This window comes from Panthera leo, chromosome A2 (assembly GCF_018350215.1).
Source record: "Panthera leo isolate Ple1 chromosome A2, P.leo_Ple1_pat1.1, whole genome shotgun sequence".
Taxonomy (NCBI): domain Eukaryota; kingdom Metazoa; phylum Chordata; class Mammalia; order Carnivora; family Felidae; genus Panthera; species Panthera leo.
In genome coordinates, this window is record NC_056680.1 from 72,299,129 (window position 1) to 72,317,962 (window position 18,834).

At 37.6% G+C, this 18,834-nt stretch overlaps 1 protein-coding gene across 4 annotated transcripts in view; it reads right to left on the reverse strand.

Annotated features, from left to right (window-relative positions):
* SUGCT (succinyl-CoA:glutarate-CoA transferase) overlaps positions 1-18,834 on the reverse strand; it is a 747,074-nt gene that overhangs the window by 96,082 nt on the left and 632,158 nt on the right. For all 4 annotated transcript variants that reach the window (XM_042914509.1, XM_042914495.1, XM_042914503.1 and 1 more), the window contains one exon: positions 6,722-6,785. In XM_042914509.1, coding sequence (XP_042770443.1) covers positions 6,722-6,785 — 64 coding nt within the window. The remainder of the gene's footprint in view (positions 1-6,721; positions 6,786-18,834) is intronic.

Genomic DNA, 18,834 nt, shown 5'->3' on the forward strand with positions numbered 1-18,834 from the left:
TCTCCCTGGTCTGTGCTCTCCCAGCACCCTGCTGTGGCCTCAGGTTCTCCATGGAAATTCTGGTTCCCCTTTTCCTTCTAGTCCAATAAGCCCTCCCTGGTGAAGTGTAAGCCTCCTGAGCGACTGAGCCTGATCTGGGCACAGCTCTATTACCAGAGCTTCATCTAGCCAATAGAAGACCATAGAGTGAAGTTTGTGTGTTTGAGATTTTACTACTCAACTCAGTTCTCAGGTTACATTAGTTAATTATGAGCATATTAGTACATTGTGCTCACTGTGCTGATACCTCCGTCATTAAACTAATGGTGACCTGCGACTAATGAACGTTGCCCTCCTGGGGACTCTTGGAATACCAGAATATTTAAGCCTGGCAAAGAGAGATAGGATGCATTTTGTCATTTATATCCCCACTAAGAATTAATTTTTCTTAGTCTCTTTCCACTTTTAAAACTGTCAAATAGGCTTTAAAGCTCAAATGAGAGAGTAGTTTAATGAACAATATATGAAATAAAGAACAATGGTATGAGCTTAACTACGACTCATACTTACAGATAGTTCATGAACATTAACTAGTTCATATGTTTTCAAAGACATGTATCCACACAAATGAAATTTCTTTCTTAATTATTGACTATAGATTGGAGGTAGTGGGAAATGATATGAAAAGGGAGTATGTTGCAACAGATATAAACTAATAAAAGGAATAATTTAGATCGTACTACTCACTTTAGTATCAATAATGATTACAAATATTGAAACAATGTATTAAGTACTTACAATAATTATTTAAGTAGCTAAAAGAAATTTTGAAGAGGTTAATAATTTCCTATCCTTGTTAAAAGAATATTAAAATTGATTGACCAAGACCTTTAAGGTATTGATCAATTAGTATCCTATATGAGAGCTCTAAACTGAGCACCTAAGGGAATGGTGTGGATTTATCATCTCTAAAAATGGTGCAATAAATATTGTATAAGAATTATTGCTGACCTCTTTGACCTCGGACAGAGAAACTTCTTACTAGACATGTCTGTGGAGGCCAGGGAAACAAAAGCAAAAATGAACTATTGGGACATCATCAAGATAAAAATTTCCCCATGGGAAAAAAAAAGTCAGCAAAACTAAAATGCAATAGATGGAATGGGAGAAGATATTTGTAAGTGACATATTGGATAAAGGGTTAGTATCCAAAATCTATAAAGAACTTATGAAACTCACCACCCCCAAAAAACAAATAATCCAGTAAAGAAATGGGCAAAAGACATGAACAGACACTTTTCCAAAGAAGATATTCAGATAGCTAACAGACACATGAAAAGATGCTCAACATCACTTATCATCAGGGAAATACAAATCAAAAACACAACCTCACACCTGTCAGTAGCTAAAATTAACAACTCAAGAAACAACAGATGTTGCCAGGGATGTGGATAAAAGGGAACTCTTTTGCACTGCTGGTGGGAATGCAAACTGGTGCAGCCACTCTAGAAAACAGTATGGAGTTTCCTCAAAAATTAAAAATAGAACTACCTTACAACCCAGCAATTGCACTACTAGGTATTTATCCAAAGGATACAAAATTTGAAGGGGCACATGCACCCCAATGTTCATAGCATCACTATTGACAATAGCCAAAGTATGGAAAGAGCCCAAATGTCCATTGAGTGACGAATGGATAAGGAAGATGTAATATATATATATATATATATATATATATATATATATATATACACACACACACACACACACACACAATGGAACATTACTTGGGGATCAAAAAGAATGAAATCTTGTCATTTGCAACAATGTGGATGGAACTTGAATGTTTTGTGCTAAGTGAAATAAGTCAGTCAGAAAAAGATAAATATCATATGATTTCACTCACATGTGGAATTTAAGAAACAAAACAATGGACCTAGGGGAAAGGAAGGAAAAATAAGATAAAAACAGAGAGGAAGACAAACCATAAAAAACTCTTAAATACAGAGAACAAACTGAGGATTGGTGGAGGGGAAGTGGGGGGGGATGGGCTAAATGGGTGGTGGGCGTCAAGAAGGGCACTTGTGGGGATGAGCACTGGATGTTCTATGTAAGTGATGAATCACTAAATTCTATTCCTAAAACCATTATTACACTATATGTTAACTAACTTGGATTTAAATAAAATTTAAAAAAAAATTTTTTAAAAGAATTACTGCTGTTCTTCAAGAGACATATTTCTAGAACTGACTAAGAAAACTTTTCAAATTAGTGCATTGTATAGAAAATTCAGTAAAGGTCACAAGAAATTCCTTAATATTAAAGGAAATTTAAATAGGTAGTTTTAGGTAATGTTAATAAGGATTTTTATTGGAAATGTAAAGATACATATATAAATATATAAACTGCATTTAATGAATTCAAAAACATGTCTCCACTAGCCAACTAGAACACAATGTAGCATAATATCACTTTTAACTCCACTCTGGGTTTCCTGTTTTGGCAGATTCACCTCATTGAGGCATTGTGGGAGAATTAGAGGTGTTTCTGCAGCATTCAAACTATAGCCTAAAACTTGTCCAATGGGGACATCCTTTACAAAGAAAGGCAGAACTATCATAGGTAAATACAATCAGTGAAAGGGGAAATCCACAGGAAAAAATGTAATTATTTACTTATAAATTCCCTTTACATTTAATACCTCTTACGCTGTCTGAGTGGCCTCGCAGTAGGATACAGTGAGTTAGGAAATACAACAGCAACTTCTTTTTTGACATCCATAAGCAGAATTGTCTCTCCTCTTTCACGGGTGGTCCAAATGTGCTGCTCTCAAGAGATGCTCAGATGCTAATTCCAAAAATAACCTAAACATATCCATTTCACCAGAAATCTGAGATTTCCTATACTGATAATCTTATAGAACGGATACAAGGTAAGTCAATAAAGTAGATATACCAAAAATATGCCTGAACTCAACAGAAATTAAAGAAACAAAAATAGTATTTTCCAAAGGGAAATAAAGATAAAAATAACAGATAAAAACGAAAGAGCTGAAGATCTGAGAATTGTATTGTGGTAAATTGAATTTTTGGCCTCAATTATTTACCCCTCTTTGCCCAGGCTTCCATGTAACTCTGCAATTTCTCTTAAAAAGAGAGAAACATTCCTCCACTCCTTGGAACACAGCCTAAAACTTGCTTTGGCCAATGGAATGCCGACAGAAGGGTCTGCTAGTTATGCATCGGTTCTTCTGTGGCCTTGTGGTTTCTGTTTGCCTTCTTATTTTCCTGCCATTGCCATGTGAAGAATGTGAGAGATACGTGGGGCAGAGCTGAGCCCATGTTATAGTGAGGAACCACGCTTGGCCAGACCTGCACCCAAAAGCAAAGTCACCCAGGCAAGTCCAGCTTGGCTACCCCCTACCTGGTCTACTTGTGTGGAATAAATAAATGCTTATGTTTGAATGGAACTGAGATTTTTGTGGTTATTTGTTACACAGCATTATCATCACAGTAGCTAAGTGATACACTTATAAATTAAAATGAGCAAAAAGGGGGGCACCTGGGTGGCACAGTCAGTTAAGTGTCCATCTTCTGCTCAGGTCATGATCTCACGGTTCATGAATTCAGCCCCACATGGGGCTCAGTGCTGACAGCTCAAAGCCTGGAGCCTGCTTCAGATTCTGTGCCTCCCTCTTTCTCTGACCCTCCCCTGCTTGTGCTCTCTCTCTTCCTCTCTCTCTCTCTCAAAAAATAAACATTAAAAAATAATAAATAAATAAAAATTAAAAATAAAATAAAATGAGCAAAAAGGGTATGCTTTTTCCTTAGGAATCTAAAAAAAAATATTTCTCTCTCCCCAAGATTGATGTTCATTCATTTGCCAGGAAAGCCAACAAATTCACATCTGATTGATTGAGAGAGTGCCAGAACCAATAACTTCATTGTAGGTTGACCACTGACTTACTTTTCTCCCTCCTATACCAACAACTATAATTAACTTTCAAATGTTTACCCTTTCCTCCCATGTATTGAGGATATTAATGACTATGATCTCATCTGTAAACTTGTAGAATAAAGTTTCATCAGAGGTTCTTGAATGTTCTTTAGATCCCATGGTTCCAAGCAGGTGTTTGGAGGAGACAGCCTGATGGAAGCAGTGGAAGAAAGCTTAACAGTTAGTGTGCTAACCTCTCAACCAGCAGAACTCTGCTTTAATATATTTTAGATATTGAGGTTTCACTTGGAACTCAATTCCACTGTTTTAAAAATTAAAATTAAAAACTGCTGGATAGGGGCACTTAGGTGCTTCAGTCAATTAAGTGTCAGACTCTTGATTTCAGCTCAGGTCATTCTCTCACGGTTCATGAGATCAAGCCCCCTGTCAGGCTCTGTGCTGATAGCATGGAACTGCTTGGGATTCTGTCTCTCCCTCTTTCTCTGCACCCCCCCCCCAAGATAAATAAATAAGTAAACATTTAAAAAGTAAAAATAAAAAAATAAAAAATATTAGAGAAAATATTTTTTAAGATCTCCTCACACTGAAAACACTGATTAAATTTTTTTGACCACCCCCACTCTTCACTGCTATTGCCATGACCCTAACTTAAGAACAGAATCACCTGAAGTACCGTAACAACTTCCAAACGTGACTGCCTGCTTTTAGTTATAAATTGTGCCATTTCACTCCCCTGCATCAAATTAGAGTAAAACCACATCTGGCAGGGTGTCCCGGCTCTGCCTCTCTCTGCAGTCTGACTTCCCACTCCTTACCTCACCTTTCTTATTGGCTTAAAATAACACCCTGCTCTTTCCCAACTCAGAGTCTTCTCACATGCTGGTCCCTCTGCTTGGTATACCGTTCCCCTACTCTTCAAATGTCAACTTCTTATTATCCTTCAATTCTCCATTGATAGGTGACCAGGCTTTCTCTGATCACTCAAACTAATGTAAGTCCCATCTGCCTCCATTATTCTCTACGACAATACATGGTCTGTCCTTTCTTTCTTTCTTTTTTTTTTTTTTTTTTTTTTTGCACTTATCATGACTTAACCCTTACCAGAACATTTGTTGGTTGCTTTTATTACCTGACTCTCCATTGAGTTTGAGCTTCATGTGGTCAGGTCTGGTTTATTTTTACATTCCCAGGACCCAAAGCATTGCCCATGGAATGTGTATATGGAGTATGCTCAGTAATATGAGTCAACAAGTGACTGTCTTAGCTTTTATGATAATTCTTTTATTTTTCCTCCACCACATGTCTACATCTCATAGCATTTCCCTGTTCACATGTGGTTCCAGTCTCTGACATGCTTACACCTGCTCTCTCTCTCTCTCTTAGTTACCTTCCTTAATTCCCAGACAGTGGTCCTTATACTCCTGTACATAAGAATTTCTCTTTCAACTTACTTTATCATCCCACTTTCCTCTTCTTTTCCTTCTTGCACCAATGGTCATGATCTGATCTGTTCTGGGACTTTGTTATCAAGCTGATCCTGAATCTTGAAATTAGATTATAGCTACATAATACCTAACAATAGCAGTTATTCAATAAGTGCCATCTGATACCTAGAGAAGTAAATATTCTATGCTGTTTATTTATTTTGAGAGAGAGAGAGAGATAGCGAGCAAGCATGGGGGAGGGGCAGAGACGGGGGACAGAGGATCCAAAGCAGGCTCTGTGCTGACAGCAGAGAGTCTGATGTGAGGCTGGAACTTAACAAACTGGGAGATCATGACCTGAGCCAAAGTTGGACACTTAACTGACTGAACCACCCAGGCACCCTTCTATGCTGTTTTGACTCAGGTGAGTGAGGGGTTTGGGGAATGCCCAAATTTCAAGCAAGGTAACCAGCACTGAGCTTCAAGTAAACAATGACCAAAATTGTATCCTAACTAATTTCATTATCCTCTGTCAGAAGAAAAGACAAAAATAAGTGTATGGTTTATATATAGCCTATAAAAGAGGGACCCGAGGAACAAGAACATGGTGTGTTTTCCCAGCAGTGCCCCAAGTAGAGACAACTGAGCTGAGGAACAGTAACATTATGGTTGTTAGAGAAGTGAGATTTGTCGGGGTAGCAAGCTGGTCATGAGCTCTCACTACAGTTTGGATGCTCTGAGGCTTCTGGCTGCTGGAAAGAGAACTCTCTCCCGGAAGTGAAAAAGTTGGCATTTTGGCTCGGACCAAAATGTCTTAGTGAGTTTGTTTGGTATGAGTCAACTTAGAAAAATTCAATGTATTTTGAGTTAAGTGAAAATATTTTGTTTCCTTATCTACAAAGCTGAGATCCTCACCGTAAATCATAGTTCAGGAAAAAAAATGTCCTGGTCTGAGCAGCCACTAGCCTTCCCTGGATGCCAGTTCCATTGTGCCTGGCTTACCTTCCCATTCACCTATGAACCATGTGTAATTTCAGAATAGTTGCCACATCTATTGTTGTCTATCTTCGGCAGTTACATTGTGTAGTTTTGTGAGCATGTGATTACATAAAATGGAGTCAGATAATATGAGCAATTTTGGTTACCAGGGCAATCAGATATTCGTTAAAACGAAGACACAAGTCCGTAGCCTAGGTATATGTGCTTGTGGGTAAGATTCTAAGGTTTCCCTTTCATCCAAATGAAGAAGTTGGATAATGTCTTGACAAACTGTTTGGGGAATCACCAGCTACCCGCAGGGATCAGCACAGGGAATAATTAATGAAGGAAGGTATTGAGGAAAATAACCAAAGTTTTCAAACCTGGGACTGAGATCTTCCCCACGGTCGGATGCTTCATCTCCATAATGAGGCCATTGTGTAACACCTTCAAATGTAAAAACAGACAGAAAACTAAATTACAAAATAAAATTACTTAATCTCAAGGAGTTTGAAAAGCCCCCTATTTGGCCCACCAAAGAAACATTGCAAAACACAGAATTTTCAAGTTTGGAATTTTAATTTGAAAGTAAATATTTGAAACAAAAATGTTTCCATCTTATATTAAACCAAGTGATGCCAAAAAGATTTAGAAGGCACTACATTTTTTTTTTATAAAGTCTTCCCACTCTTAAAAATGCTATTTGCTCCTAAATATACAGTATGATTTTCCCTTTTTCATCTGTGTTTGATCCTCTAAATACTGAAGCTCTGCCTCTTCTGGCATTACTTCATCACAGGCCATGGCCAAAGTCAACTGCAGAAGGACAGAATGGGAGGAAGAACCAGGACCAGGAACTGAGGAGCCCATGGGGATGGTACATGAGCTCCTAGCAATTTATTCAGTGGAAGGTGTGGGAGTCAGTCCAGTTTGAAAGGTGAATCAGAATAACCAGAAGGCTCAGTGACTGCCGGAAGTGGACATATTCAGGGCTGCTGTGACCAGTAATAGGCAGGACCAGCTGACCGGGAGCCCAGAGTGGACTCATGTCAGAGGCTTGAGCTGGAGATTGGAACCAGAGAGGTTTTTGGTGGTAATAAGACCATTATTATAAGACAAGATCTCAGAACTGGGAGTCAGTGGGGAGCTGGCAGGGAGGAAATTGAGCAAACAAAACAAAACATAGACCCTGTCCTGAAGGGCTGGTTAGGTTCCCGTGCACTAGGACCACGATAGGTATTTGGTGGTCCAAATAGCTTGGACCTCCAAGCTAGGTAGGTCCTGGCCTACCTAGACTTGGCCTCAGGTTCAGACTCAAGGCCAATTACTAGGACAGGGACATTCTATTAGGGACACAAGCAGAAGAAATGTGGCTTGATGTTGAATTGCTTGCTACTGGAAAAGAGCTACCTACATCCTTGGCTTTCATTTTTCCTATGGGGTGGGCAGGAACACAGAATCTGCCAGGGATCAAGTGCCCTCATAGGTAAAGGATGAGACAAGGGCATGGAACTAGATTCTAGACTACAAAAGTTGAATTCTGGGAGGCAAAACGTTTGGTCATACACAAATGAAAATTCTACAAAGTTGTTTTCCTTTGTTTAATTGTTTTTAATAGCTACTGTCTAAAGAACCCCAAAATTCAATTTACTATTATTATTACTGACTGTTCAGTGAGACATATATGGGTGAGTCACATATGAATTGTGCTCTATCTGTACTATCTACCAAATGGAGAGCTTCTCTCTTCCTGTTTTGTACATGGATCTAAAGGGCAAGGGTTTCAGTGGCACAGTAAACTTGCAGACCATGATTTCATGCTAACATCCCCAAAAGCAGCAGTTGTAATGGCTCTATAGCATTTTGAGCTTCAGGTAAAGGCAAGATTTGCATATCCATATCCTTATCCTAGTCTTTTCCCAGAGTTAAAAGAGCATGGAATAAATAAACTAATAAAAATGTAAAACTCAGGGAAAGAGGTCACATTTCTTAGGCTCTCTCCATTTCCTGTGAGCTTTTTGGTCACATTGCAGAATAACCCACCAATAAGACAACCTTATAGGTGACATTTTAAGGTTAGAAGTAGAACTCTGCTGTGTCTAAATATTCTGGCTTCCACTGATTTCTTTGGGAATGGTCACCACCTTTGGGGTGATGCTCTTTAAACAACCGTGTCAACCTCCCTCAGTGAGGGTGATGCCACACCATATGGAGATCCTTTCTAGGGATGCCTTGCCTCTCTTTTGGAATCACCAGCTTTGCACCCAAGAGCTGGCCAGAGAAAATTCTTGCCAGTGTTAGAACTGAGCTATAATTTAACTCTGGTGTGGCTCGTTCTCAGCACCCGCCCAGCACAGCCTCCTCCTGTGTGGGGGTGGGGGCTAAATGCCAAGGCGAGGTGCTAAATCTCAGTTCTACTGAGGACAGGAACAAAAATACCAAGCTAAATTTCACTCGAAACAATTATCTGCACACTGAATCATTCTTCTCTTCTCGTATCTGTTGCCCTCGTGACTACCTCTTTGTAATAACACTGCAATGCTACTCACAGAAGACAAAAGTGAGTGTTCTTGGCTAAATATAACTTAACTGATATTGTTGAAATTAATTAACGCTGAATTTTAATCATGTAGGAAACGTTAAGTGTCAAACGTGAAAGGGTAGTTGGTAAAGGTCAAGGGACATATGTCACAGATCTGCAAAGCAAAAGCTAGCAGTTGATTGAAGTTTTTCATGGAAGCAGCTTAAAGAATGTGCTTCCTTCGCCTCTACCCTCATTACGGTCTGTGTATGATATTCCCAACATGAAACTTTGAAATCCAGCCTTACCAGTTCCTTTGCATTGAAAGTCCTTCAGTTTTAAGCAGAAATATAAATTCTTCTCATGTTTGGCTCAGGAAGGTTAACTGCGGTTTTTCATCTGCTACGGCATTTGTACAATTATGAAATAAATGGGCTAGTCTGAGCCCCCATCTTCAGAAAGATCTGACCTATTCCATTGCTTGGTTGCTATCCCCCTTTTTAGGTAAAGTTTGGAGTCAATACAATTCCATAGGCTTTCTTCTGCGAATCAGGTCAGATTATCTCGGGGAACAATCGAGGCCGTGGCACTGCTGTCCCTGGAAACCCTGCCTAATGACTCGGAATCTTGGAAAACTCTCCAGCCTTGTTTGTGGGGCAAGTCCTGCTCTGCTTAGTAACATATTCGAGAACCTCAGAACGCAGGCAGGCTGTCTGAATTTTAGCATAAATCTCTCCTGCTGCACTTCAAGCGTATTGTCTCTCCCTAACTTCACTGGAAACGGAGGACCTGGCGCTTACTAACATTTGTAGAACGCTTCTTTGGGAACGGTTACTAAATGTTCCCCATTTCTTTTTCTCACCCAGCCTCATCACCCCAGCCTCTATTACCTCAACCTAGAAATTCAGATTTAAAGTGTTTCATTTTCATGGGGCGCCTGGGTGGCTCAGTCGGTTAAGCGTCCGACTTCGGCTCAGGTCATGATCTCTCAGTTTGTGAGTTCGAGCCCCCCCTCCCACTCCCCATTGGGAGTCACCACTCTGTGTCACCACTCTGTGCTGACAGAGCCTGGAGCCTGCTTCAGATTCGGTGTCTCCCCCTCTCTGCACCTCCCATGATCATGCTCCGTCTCTCTGTCTCTCAATAATAAATAAATGTTTAAAAAAATTTTTAAAATATAAAAGATTTCATTTTCTGACCACTAACAATGGAATGGGGGAACCTCAGCTTTAGGGACCTCCAATACCATTTTCTCTCAAGGAAATGTCACGCCTGGAGCCTCAGTCTGGCCATCCAGGGCACCTGGGGGTATCTATTTCATTATTTTTGAATGAGGCAAGGAAGCTTCCCTAGAACTTTATAGTGGATTTCATCCTTCTTTCACTTATTTTATCCTCCCTAGATCTTTCATGGTTGGGTAGCTCTTCTAAATATCATTTCTTTTCCTTATAATTGCAAAAGCCTATTCCTGACAAGAATAGAATTGTAGAGAGTGTACTAACCTCTTTAGCAAAGAATCGGGCCTATTTAAAATAAGGTCTTTCTTTTTTCTTCAAGAGTTTCAGAGATTGACAGGCTAATGACAGAGTCAAATGGTAATGTATTAATGATGGGGGGAAGGGGGGGAGTAAAATGTATACCTTGAAGTGAAATACGAGTGTAAGTTAAAGTAAGAAAGTCTTTTGATAAAGTCCTATGGCAGGAATGGCAGAACAAGTCTGTGATATAGCACTAACAGGAAAACAATGTAAAAAAATAAAAAATCAATTCCCCCCTATCTGGGTGGTGAAAACCTCTAAGAAAAGCAAGAGATCTAGGTCAAGAGTAGAACTAACAAGGCATATTCAGATGAAAAGAGACTGACAGAATGGCGGCATTAAATGACATACACAAACGATATGTGTAAAGACCATATTAAAAATCAATATGATACCGTCCATGACATTAACAGTGATGCTCAACAGAGAACGGACGATGAATAGAGACATGGCCAGTCGTTCAGTTTAACAAACATCATAGAGCACCCATGTACTGAATGATAGCAAGGGGTTGGCAGTAAAAAGATGAATGAACATGCATTCAAAGTGCCTATAATTAGAAGACAGGGATGGGAATAAGAGACTTGAGCCGATTTTTATAACAGTTTAAGCTTCAAATGAAGGAGCAAAATCTAATAAGTAACAAGTAAGTAACTTTATCTACCTTGGAACGAAGCTAAAGGACATAGATCAAGGAGTTCAGTGGAAGTCACAACACAAAGATAATACAGAGATAAAACATTAGGTTAACAATTGCAAGGATATATATAATTACAGAAGCTATTGCTCAACAATACTCTTAAGGGTCAGTCATTGTGTTAGAAGGGAAAGAGTTGTCTCTATTTAATCCTCTCATGAACTAAACCCCGTAGGAATTACTCTCATCTGCATTTCTACTGATAAAGTGATGGAAGCCTAGAAAGGTTGAGAACTTGCCCAAGGTTTCACAGCTAATAAATGGTTGACTTTGGATGATAATTAAGGTGCCTCTGACCCTAAACACTTTGCCAGTTGGAGACTTAGTAAGAGAAAGAAAAAAAAAAAAAAAAAAAAAGACCAGCATAATTTGATTTACCATTAAAATAACTAGCTGATGTAGTCAATTCTGTAAAATAAATTAGTCAATTCACTGGGGTAAGAAAATCAGCCCAACGGATTGCTTGGCACCATATAGCCCAATTAGTTAATAAACTGAATGCTCCCTTGTAGCTAGCCAAGGCTACCACAGATACAAAGGCCGTGAAAAGAGGAAGGATTTTGGCCCCAGCATAGCTCAGATTTTGAAGGGGACAGACCCAGCGAGTGACCTTGGGCAAGGCACTTAAGTACTCTGAGGATCAGAACCCTCCTCAGTAAAAAGGTGGCAATAATATCTGTTTCTCCAGAGTCTGTAAGGATTAAGTGAGAGATGGGCGCAAAACTGTGAGCACAGGGCCTTGGACACAGTGAACTCAAAATTCATGGCATCTATTCATCATTATCCGAGATCAACATAAATTGAATGAACTAAGTAGCAAGTGCCTCCTTTTGGTTTCATTTCTTTATGGGGGGGGGGGGGCAGGATTGGAAGCTGTTGTCTCTTTTAAGCTTTTAACAAATCCCTAGATTTCTCTAGACATGAAAATGTTACTGGGTCCCCAAAATATATTTATTTTTAAGAATTCAGTTACCCAGTTCCCGTGTTGCCTTCCTGCAATTTCCTCAGTTTCCTAAAGCTTTCCAAATATCTTGCATCTGCCTTAGTTATCTTGCCCACATCTGAAGGCACTGCAGAGGCCATGCTGAGGAGCTACACGAGGACCATGGTCATTAACAGTGAAGAGAGCCAAAAAGGGTGATGTGGGAATTCAGCAGAAACAGTGGATATGCACATTATACGTGGGAAGTGAATCTACCACACTTGAACACCAGAATCATAGCATGCTTCTTTACAGGGAAAACTCAGAAAACCATTTCCAAAACATGCACTAATATCTTAGAAAGCAAAAAAGCACTGGAGTGAACTAATTTATTGCATTGTCCACTCAGTCATTGCTTTCACTTGATAGGAAAACAGCAAAGACTAATATTTGAAAAGTTACATAACTGAAGGTCTAACACACAACTAATATGTTAAAAGTTAATTCAACTATTTTGAAAACCAAAAAATGCAAAAATAACACATAATTAATGGAAAATAATGAACAAGTAAACTTTTCCTTGATAACGGAGGTCAGATTTAAGTGATGACATTTTTGTTTTTCTTATTTCTTTTGAAACAATTGGCTGCAACCAAACTTACTATGGTGCTAAGGCACACGACCGAGCTTTTTTTCCTCTTTTTTCTAATTAAAAACATGAATATTTGTTATTCAAAGAGGTATTATAACATATACATATAGTTTAATGAGTACTAATAAAAACTTAAGAATGCTTACATCTCAGGGGCACCAGGGTGGCTCAGTCAGTTAAGCATCTGACTTCAGCTCACGTCATGATTTTGTGGTTCATGAGTTTGATCCTCGCATCAGGCTCTGTGCTGAGAACTTGGAGCCTGATTAGGATTCAGTGTCTCCCTCTCTCTCTGCCCCTCCCGGGCTCACACTCTGTCTGTTTCTCTCTCTCTCAAAAATAAACAAACATTTTTTAAAAATTAAAAAATAAAAATGAAAAAAAGAATGTTTACAACTCCAAGTTTGCTCCAATCCCTCCCTCTTCTGTCCCCAAACAATCACTCTGCTGGTTTTTTTTCCTTCCTTTTTTTCCATCTTTGTATCCCATATGTTTATATCTCTAAGGATTCAGTGCCTGTTTTCACCCATTTGTAAGATTTATAGCAATGAAATTGTGTATATATCTTCTTCTCTGATTTGCTTTTTCTCTTTAACATTGTTTTCGCGACTCACCCACTTGGAAGTATGTGGCTGAGGGCCAATTATGGCCATTAATGTAACATGTCATTATAGAAATACATCATAATGTATTAATTCACTCTGCTCTTACACTGTTTCCAGTTATTTTACTACAACAAACACTGCTGTCATACACATCTCTTCATGCAACAGTTGCTCTAGGGCACGTGCCTAGGGCTCAAAGGCTGACATAGGGTACATGTATCTTTCATGTTAGGCAAATTATTTTTCTCAATGATTTACCAAAAATTCCCACCAGTAGTGAATATTTTTATTTGTTTTACAATGGTAGCAAAACTTGATATTATCAGTGTTTTTAAGGCTTTGCCAATCTAATCACTTTGAAATAGTATCTTACTGAAGCTGTAACTTCTATTTCCTTGATTACTAAGGAGACTGAATATATTTTCCCTGCTTATTATTTCCTCTTCAATGAATGTGTGTTCAAGTCATTTGCATTTTTTTCTATTGGCTTAATTAACTTTTCTTATTGATTCATGAGTTCTTTGTGTATTCTGGTTATGAATCCTTCACTGGAACATAAATTGAAAATATTATGGCTTTATTTCTCACTCATTTTGTGGCATTTTGATGAACAGAAGTTTTTAATTTCAGCATTCTTGAATTTATTTTTTTCCGTTTATGTTCTGTATCTTTTATGACATATTTAAAGAATTCTTCCCTACCCTAGATGATGCAAATAGTCTCCTAAATTTTCCTATAAAAATGTTAGGCATTGCTCATTTATAATAAAAGTTCACGGCAAGTCAAGGATTGAGAGGAATTACCTTAGCTTGATAAAGACTGTCTACAAAAATCCTAAAGATAACATCATACTTAATGGTAAGAAACTGAAAGCTTTTGCTCTAATTTTGAGAGCAAGGCAAGGATGTTTGTTGCCACCATTCTTATTCAGCATATTACTAGAAGTCCTAGCCATGGAAATAAATCTAGAAAAAAGGCATGATCTGCATAAAAGCATACAGATTTTAAGGAGAAAAAATAATGGAATAAATAGTAAATATAAAAGGAAGAAATATAAAAAGAAATATAATAAAAAGAAGAAGAATAAAAGAAAGAAATCACACAGATGACATGACTGTGTGCATAGAAAATTCCCATGAATATACAAAAATACTCCTGGAACTAATAAATGAGTTCTTCAAGGTCAAAGGGCAAAAGGTCGACACGCAAAAAGCAATCACATTTCTGTATCCCAATGATGACATGAGGAAACCAAAATGGAAAACACAATGCCAGTGACAATTGCTAAAAATAAATGAAATGCTTAGACAGAAACGTAACAAAATAGGTATGGACTCTGTATGCTAGAAATTACAAAATTTTTGTGAGAGAAATCAAAGACTGCCTAAATAAGTGGGGATGCATATCATGTTCTTGGATTTGAAGACTCAACATAGTAAAGATGTCAATTCTCCTCAAATTTATCTATGGGTTTAATGCAATTCTCACCAAAATCCCAGCAAAGATTTTTTTGTATATTTTAAAAAGCTTATAAAAAAATTATATGGAAAGACACAGATTTTAGAATAGCTTAAACAACCTTGAAAATAAGAATTAAATGAGAGAGAATTAGTCTACCTGATATTGAGGTATACTAGATAGATGCTATATAGTATACAGCGACTTAGAAACTATGGTAATGGAACAGAATAGAGAACTCAGAAATATATCCACTCGAACATGCCCAAATAATTCTGGCAAAGGTGCAAAAACAATGGAGGAATGACAACCCCTTAAATAAATAGTCCTGGAACAGTCGGCAGAAAAATGAAAAATCTCAACCTAAATCTCATTCCTTATTCAAAAATTAACTTAAATGCATCATGGGCTTCAGTGTATAATTTAAAACTCTAAAATCTTAGGAAAAATCTTTGATGTTGCTCTGCAAAGATCATGTTAAAGGGATGGAAATTAAAGCTACAAAATGGGAGAGATATTTAAAGCAGTATATTGGGCAAATGACTAGTATTGTGTGTGTGTGTGTGTGTGTGTGTGTGTGTGTGTCTAATTCTTATGACTTAACAGTAAAAAAAAATCCAAGGAGAAAATAGGCAAAAGGCATAAACAGACATTTCACCAAAGAAGATATATAGATGGCAAATAAGCACATGAGAAGATGTTCAATATCATTAACCGTGAAGGAGATGCAAGTTAAAAGCATAATGAGAGGAGCACCTGAGTGGCTCAGTAAGTTGCACATCCTACTTTGGCTCAGGTCATGGTCCCACAGTTCGTGAGTTTGAGCCCTGTGTTGGGCTCTGTGCTCATAGTTCGGAGCCTGGGGCCTGCTTCAGATTCTATGTCTCCCCCTCTCTCTGCCCCTCCCCCACTCTTGCTCTGTCTCTCTCTCTCAATGATAAATAAACATTAAAAAAAATTTTAAAAAGCATAATGAGATAATACCAATGGCTGAAGTTTTAAAAAGGTACATTAAATATTGGTAAGCAGAAAATGAATCATGCATACATTTCTGAGGAGAATGTCAAATGGTACAGCCACTTTAGAAAACAGTTGGACAGTTTCCTTAAAAAAACTAAACCTGCAGCTACATACAACCTAGACACTGCACTCCTCAGCATTTATCCCAGATAAATGAAAAGTTATGCTCATACAAAAACCTGCACATGAACGGTCATAGCACCTTTATTTGTAATAGCCCAAAACTGAGAACAACACAGATGTCCTTCAACCGATGGGTCATTAAGCCAACTGTGGTACATCCATGTTGTGGAATACTAAGCAATAAAAAGGAACAAGCTATCGATTCACCCAACAGCCTGGATGCATCTTGATGGAATTGAGCTGAGTGTAAAAAGCCAATCCTCCAAAGATTACATAGTATATGATTCCATTTACATAGCATTGTTGAAGTGATGAAATTCCAGAAGCGGACAACAGATTAGCAGTAGAAGATGCAAGAGAGATGGCAGTCGAGGAGAGCTGAGTGTGTGTGGCTGTAAAGGGCAGTAGGATTGATTTTGAGATGGAGCTGTCTGTATCTTGACTGTATCGATGTTACTATCCTGGCTGTGATACCGTGAGATAGTTTGGCAAGATGTTACCATTGGGGAGCGGGACAAAGGGTACCCGGGGTTTCTGTACTATTTCTTATGACTGCATGAAAATCTATCATTACCTCAGAATAAAGTTTTATCAATTTTTTTTAACTTTGGTTTTCCATATTTTGCTTTTTGAGAAACTGGAATTGAATTTTGCATATGATGTAAAAAGGGATTCAATTTCATTTGTCCCCCTAGAAAACTTCTGAGCAGTCTGTCCCTCCTTTCCTCATGAATCTGCAATAGCAGTTATGCTGTCGATCATTTCCATACATGTTGGGGTTGTTCCTGGCCTCTCTGTTCTGTCCTACGGGTACAGTTGTCTACCCCATGGCCAATACCACACTGACCGGATCACTGTCTTTCATCCTAAGTATCAGTGTTTCATTTGGCATGATCCCCACCACACCCCTGCCTTCAGGGATTCATGGGATTCATGGGATTGTCTTCAGGGATTTGTGGCCCTTTGCTCTTCTCTGTAAATTTTAAAGGCAACCTGTCAGGTGCCAGGAAAACCCTACTGGGAAGAAATAAACTCATTATAATATTATCTTACTACCTATTAAAAATTTACTTTAATAATTTCAGTTTATTTAGGTAATTTTTAATATGTTTTATAAAGTGTTAGCATTTTTCATAAAGGCTTTGAGCAATTTTTCATTACATTTATGCCCTATAAAAGCAGTCTGTTTTAGCTGCTATAGTAAAATGGATTCTTTTTAAAAAATAAAACTTGCTGTTTATTGCTAGCATATAGAAATGAGATTTACTTTAACATTTTGATATCACATCTGGCAAACTCTCTTATTAATAACTGATTGGTAGACGCTATTGGTTTTCTGTAAAATGAATGATATCATCTCAGAATAAATACAGTTTTATTTTTCCTTTCCAAATCTTATACCTTTCATTTTGTTTTCTTATATTATATTATTGGCTAGGAATACCAATACATTGATAGTGTTAGCAGATAACATTTTTATTTTGTTCTCAATTTTAAAGGAAATGTACATAATGTTTCATCATTATGTTTATATCAAAGCATTGTAGGGACACTGTATTAGGCTAAAGAATCTATTCCTAGTTCGTTGAGAACTTTTACCATAGATGTTGGCTTAATTCCTTTTATCCATTTATTAAGATCACATAATTTTTCCATTTATGGTAACATAGATAACATAAATTTTATCCATTTATGGTAACATAGATGTTACCAAATTCCTTTTATCCATTTATTAAGATCACATAATTTTTCTCCATTTATCTGTCAACATAATTTTCTAATGCTGAACCAATCTGACATTTCAAGAAAAATTAATTTTGGAGTTTTGTTTGCTAATGTTTTGTTTAATATTTTCTTGAATCTATTTCATAAATGAGAATGATCTGTAATTGTCCTTGTATTGCTCTTGCTGAGTCTTAGTAACAAGATTAATCTTTCCTTCATAAGGTGAGCTAGAGTAAACCTTCTTTTCCTATTTTGTGAAAGCATTTCTGTAATATTGGAATATCAGTTCCTTCATATCTGATGGAAATTCACCTACAAACTATCTGGAACTGGTGTTTTGTGAGTGAGAAGATTTTCCATTATCAATTTACTCTTTTAATCAATATAGGGCATTTAAGGGACACCTGGGTGGCTCAGTCAGTTAAGCGTCCAACTTAGGCTCAGGTCATGATCTCACAGCTGTGGGCTTGAGCCCCACGTCGGGCTCTGTGCTGACAGCTCAGAGCCTAGAGCCTGCTTCAGATTCTGTGTCTCCCTCCTGCTCATGCTCTCTCTCTGTCTCTCTCTCTCTCTCAAAAATAAATAAACATTGAAAAAATTTTTAAAAATATATATAGGGCATTTAAGATTTTTCTTTCTTAAGTACGTTTCAATAATGCGTATTTTCTAGGAATTTTACAACTCCAATTTACTCAAATTTACTATCTTAAAATTGTTCATCACTTATACAATTTTAGAATTATTGTATCTTTTTGGCGAATTGAAATTTATACGAATGTGTGGCAACTTCTATAGTAACACGTTTTAAAGTCTGCTAACATCACTGAAGTTACAATGAGCTTAATTTTGGTTTGTTGTGTCTTCATATACCATTTTGTGCTTTGTAATCAACCTAAGTTTTACGTTTTAGGTGTATCTCTTGAAAATGGAAAATCACAGGACTTAGCAAGTCTTTTATCTGGAGGATTTAGTGCATTTACATGAATCGGGATAATTAATAGGTTTGAATTCATTTCTGGCATCTTATTTAGGGCTTTCTTGTTGTCCCACTTATGAAAAAAAAAATCTCGTCTTGCCTCGTTTGAGATTGGTTGATATTGTTTTCCTACACTGACTGTTTTCCACGTTTACTAGTTTGGAAGTTACACATCTTCGCCTTTCTTTCTCCTGCAAATTTTAACATGCATATTTAACTTAAAAAAATAGAAATTTCATTCATACCTATCCAGTTATCC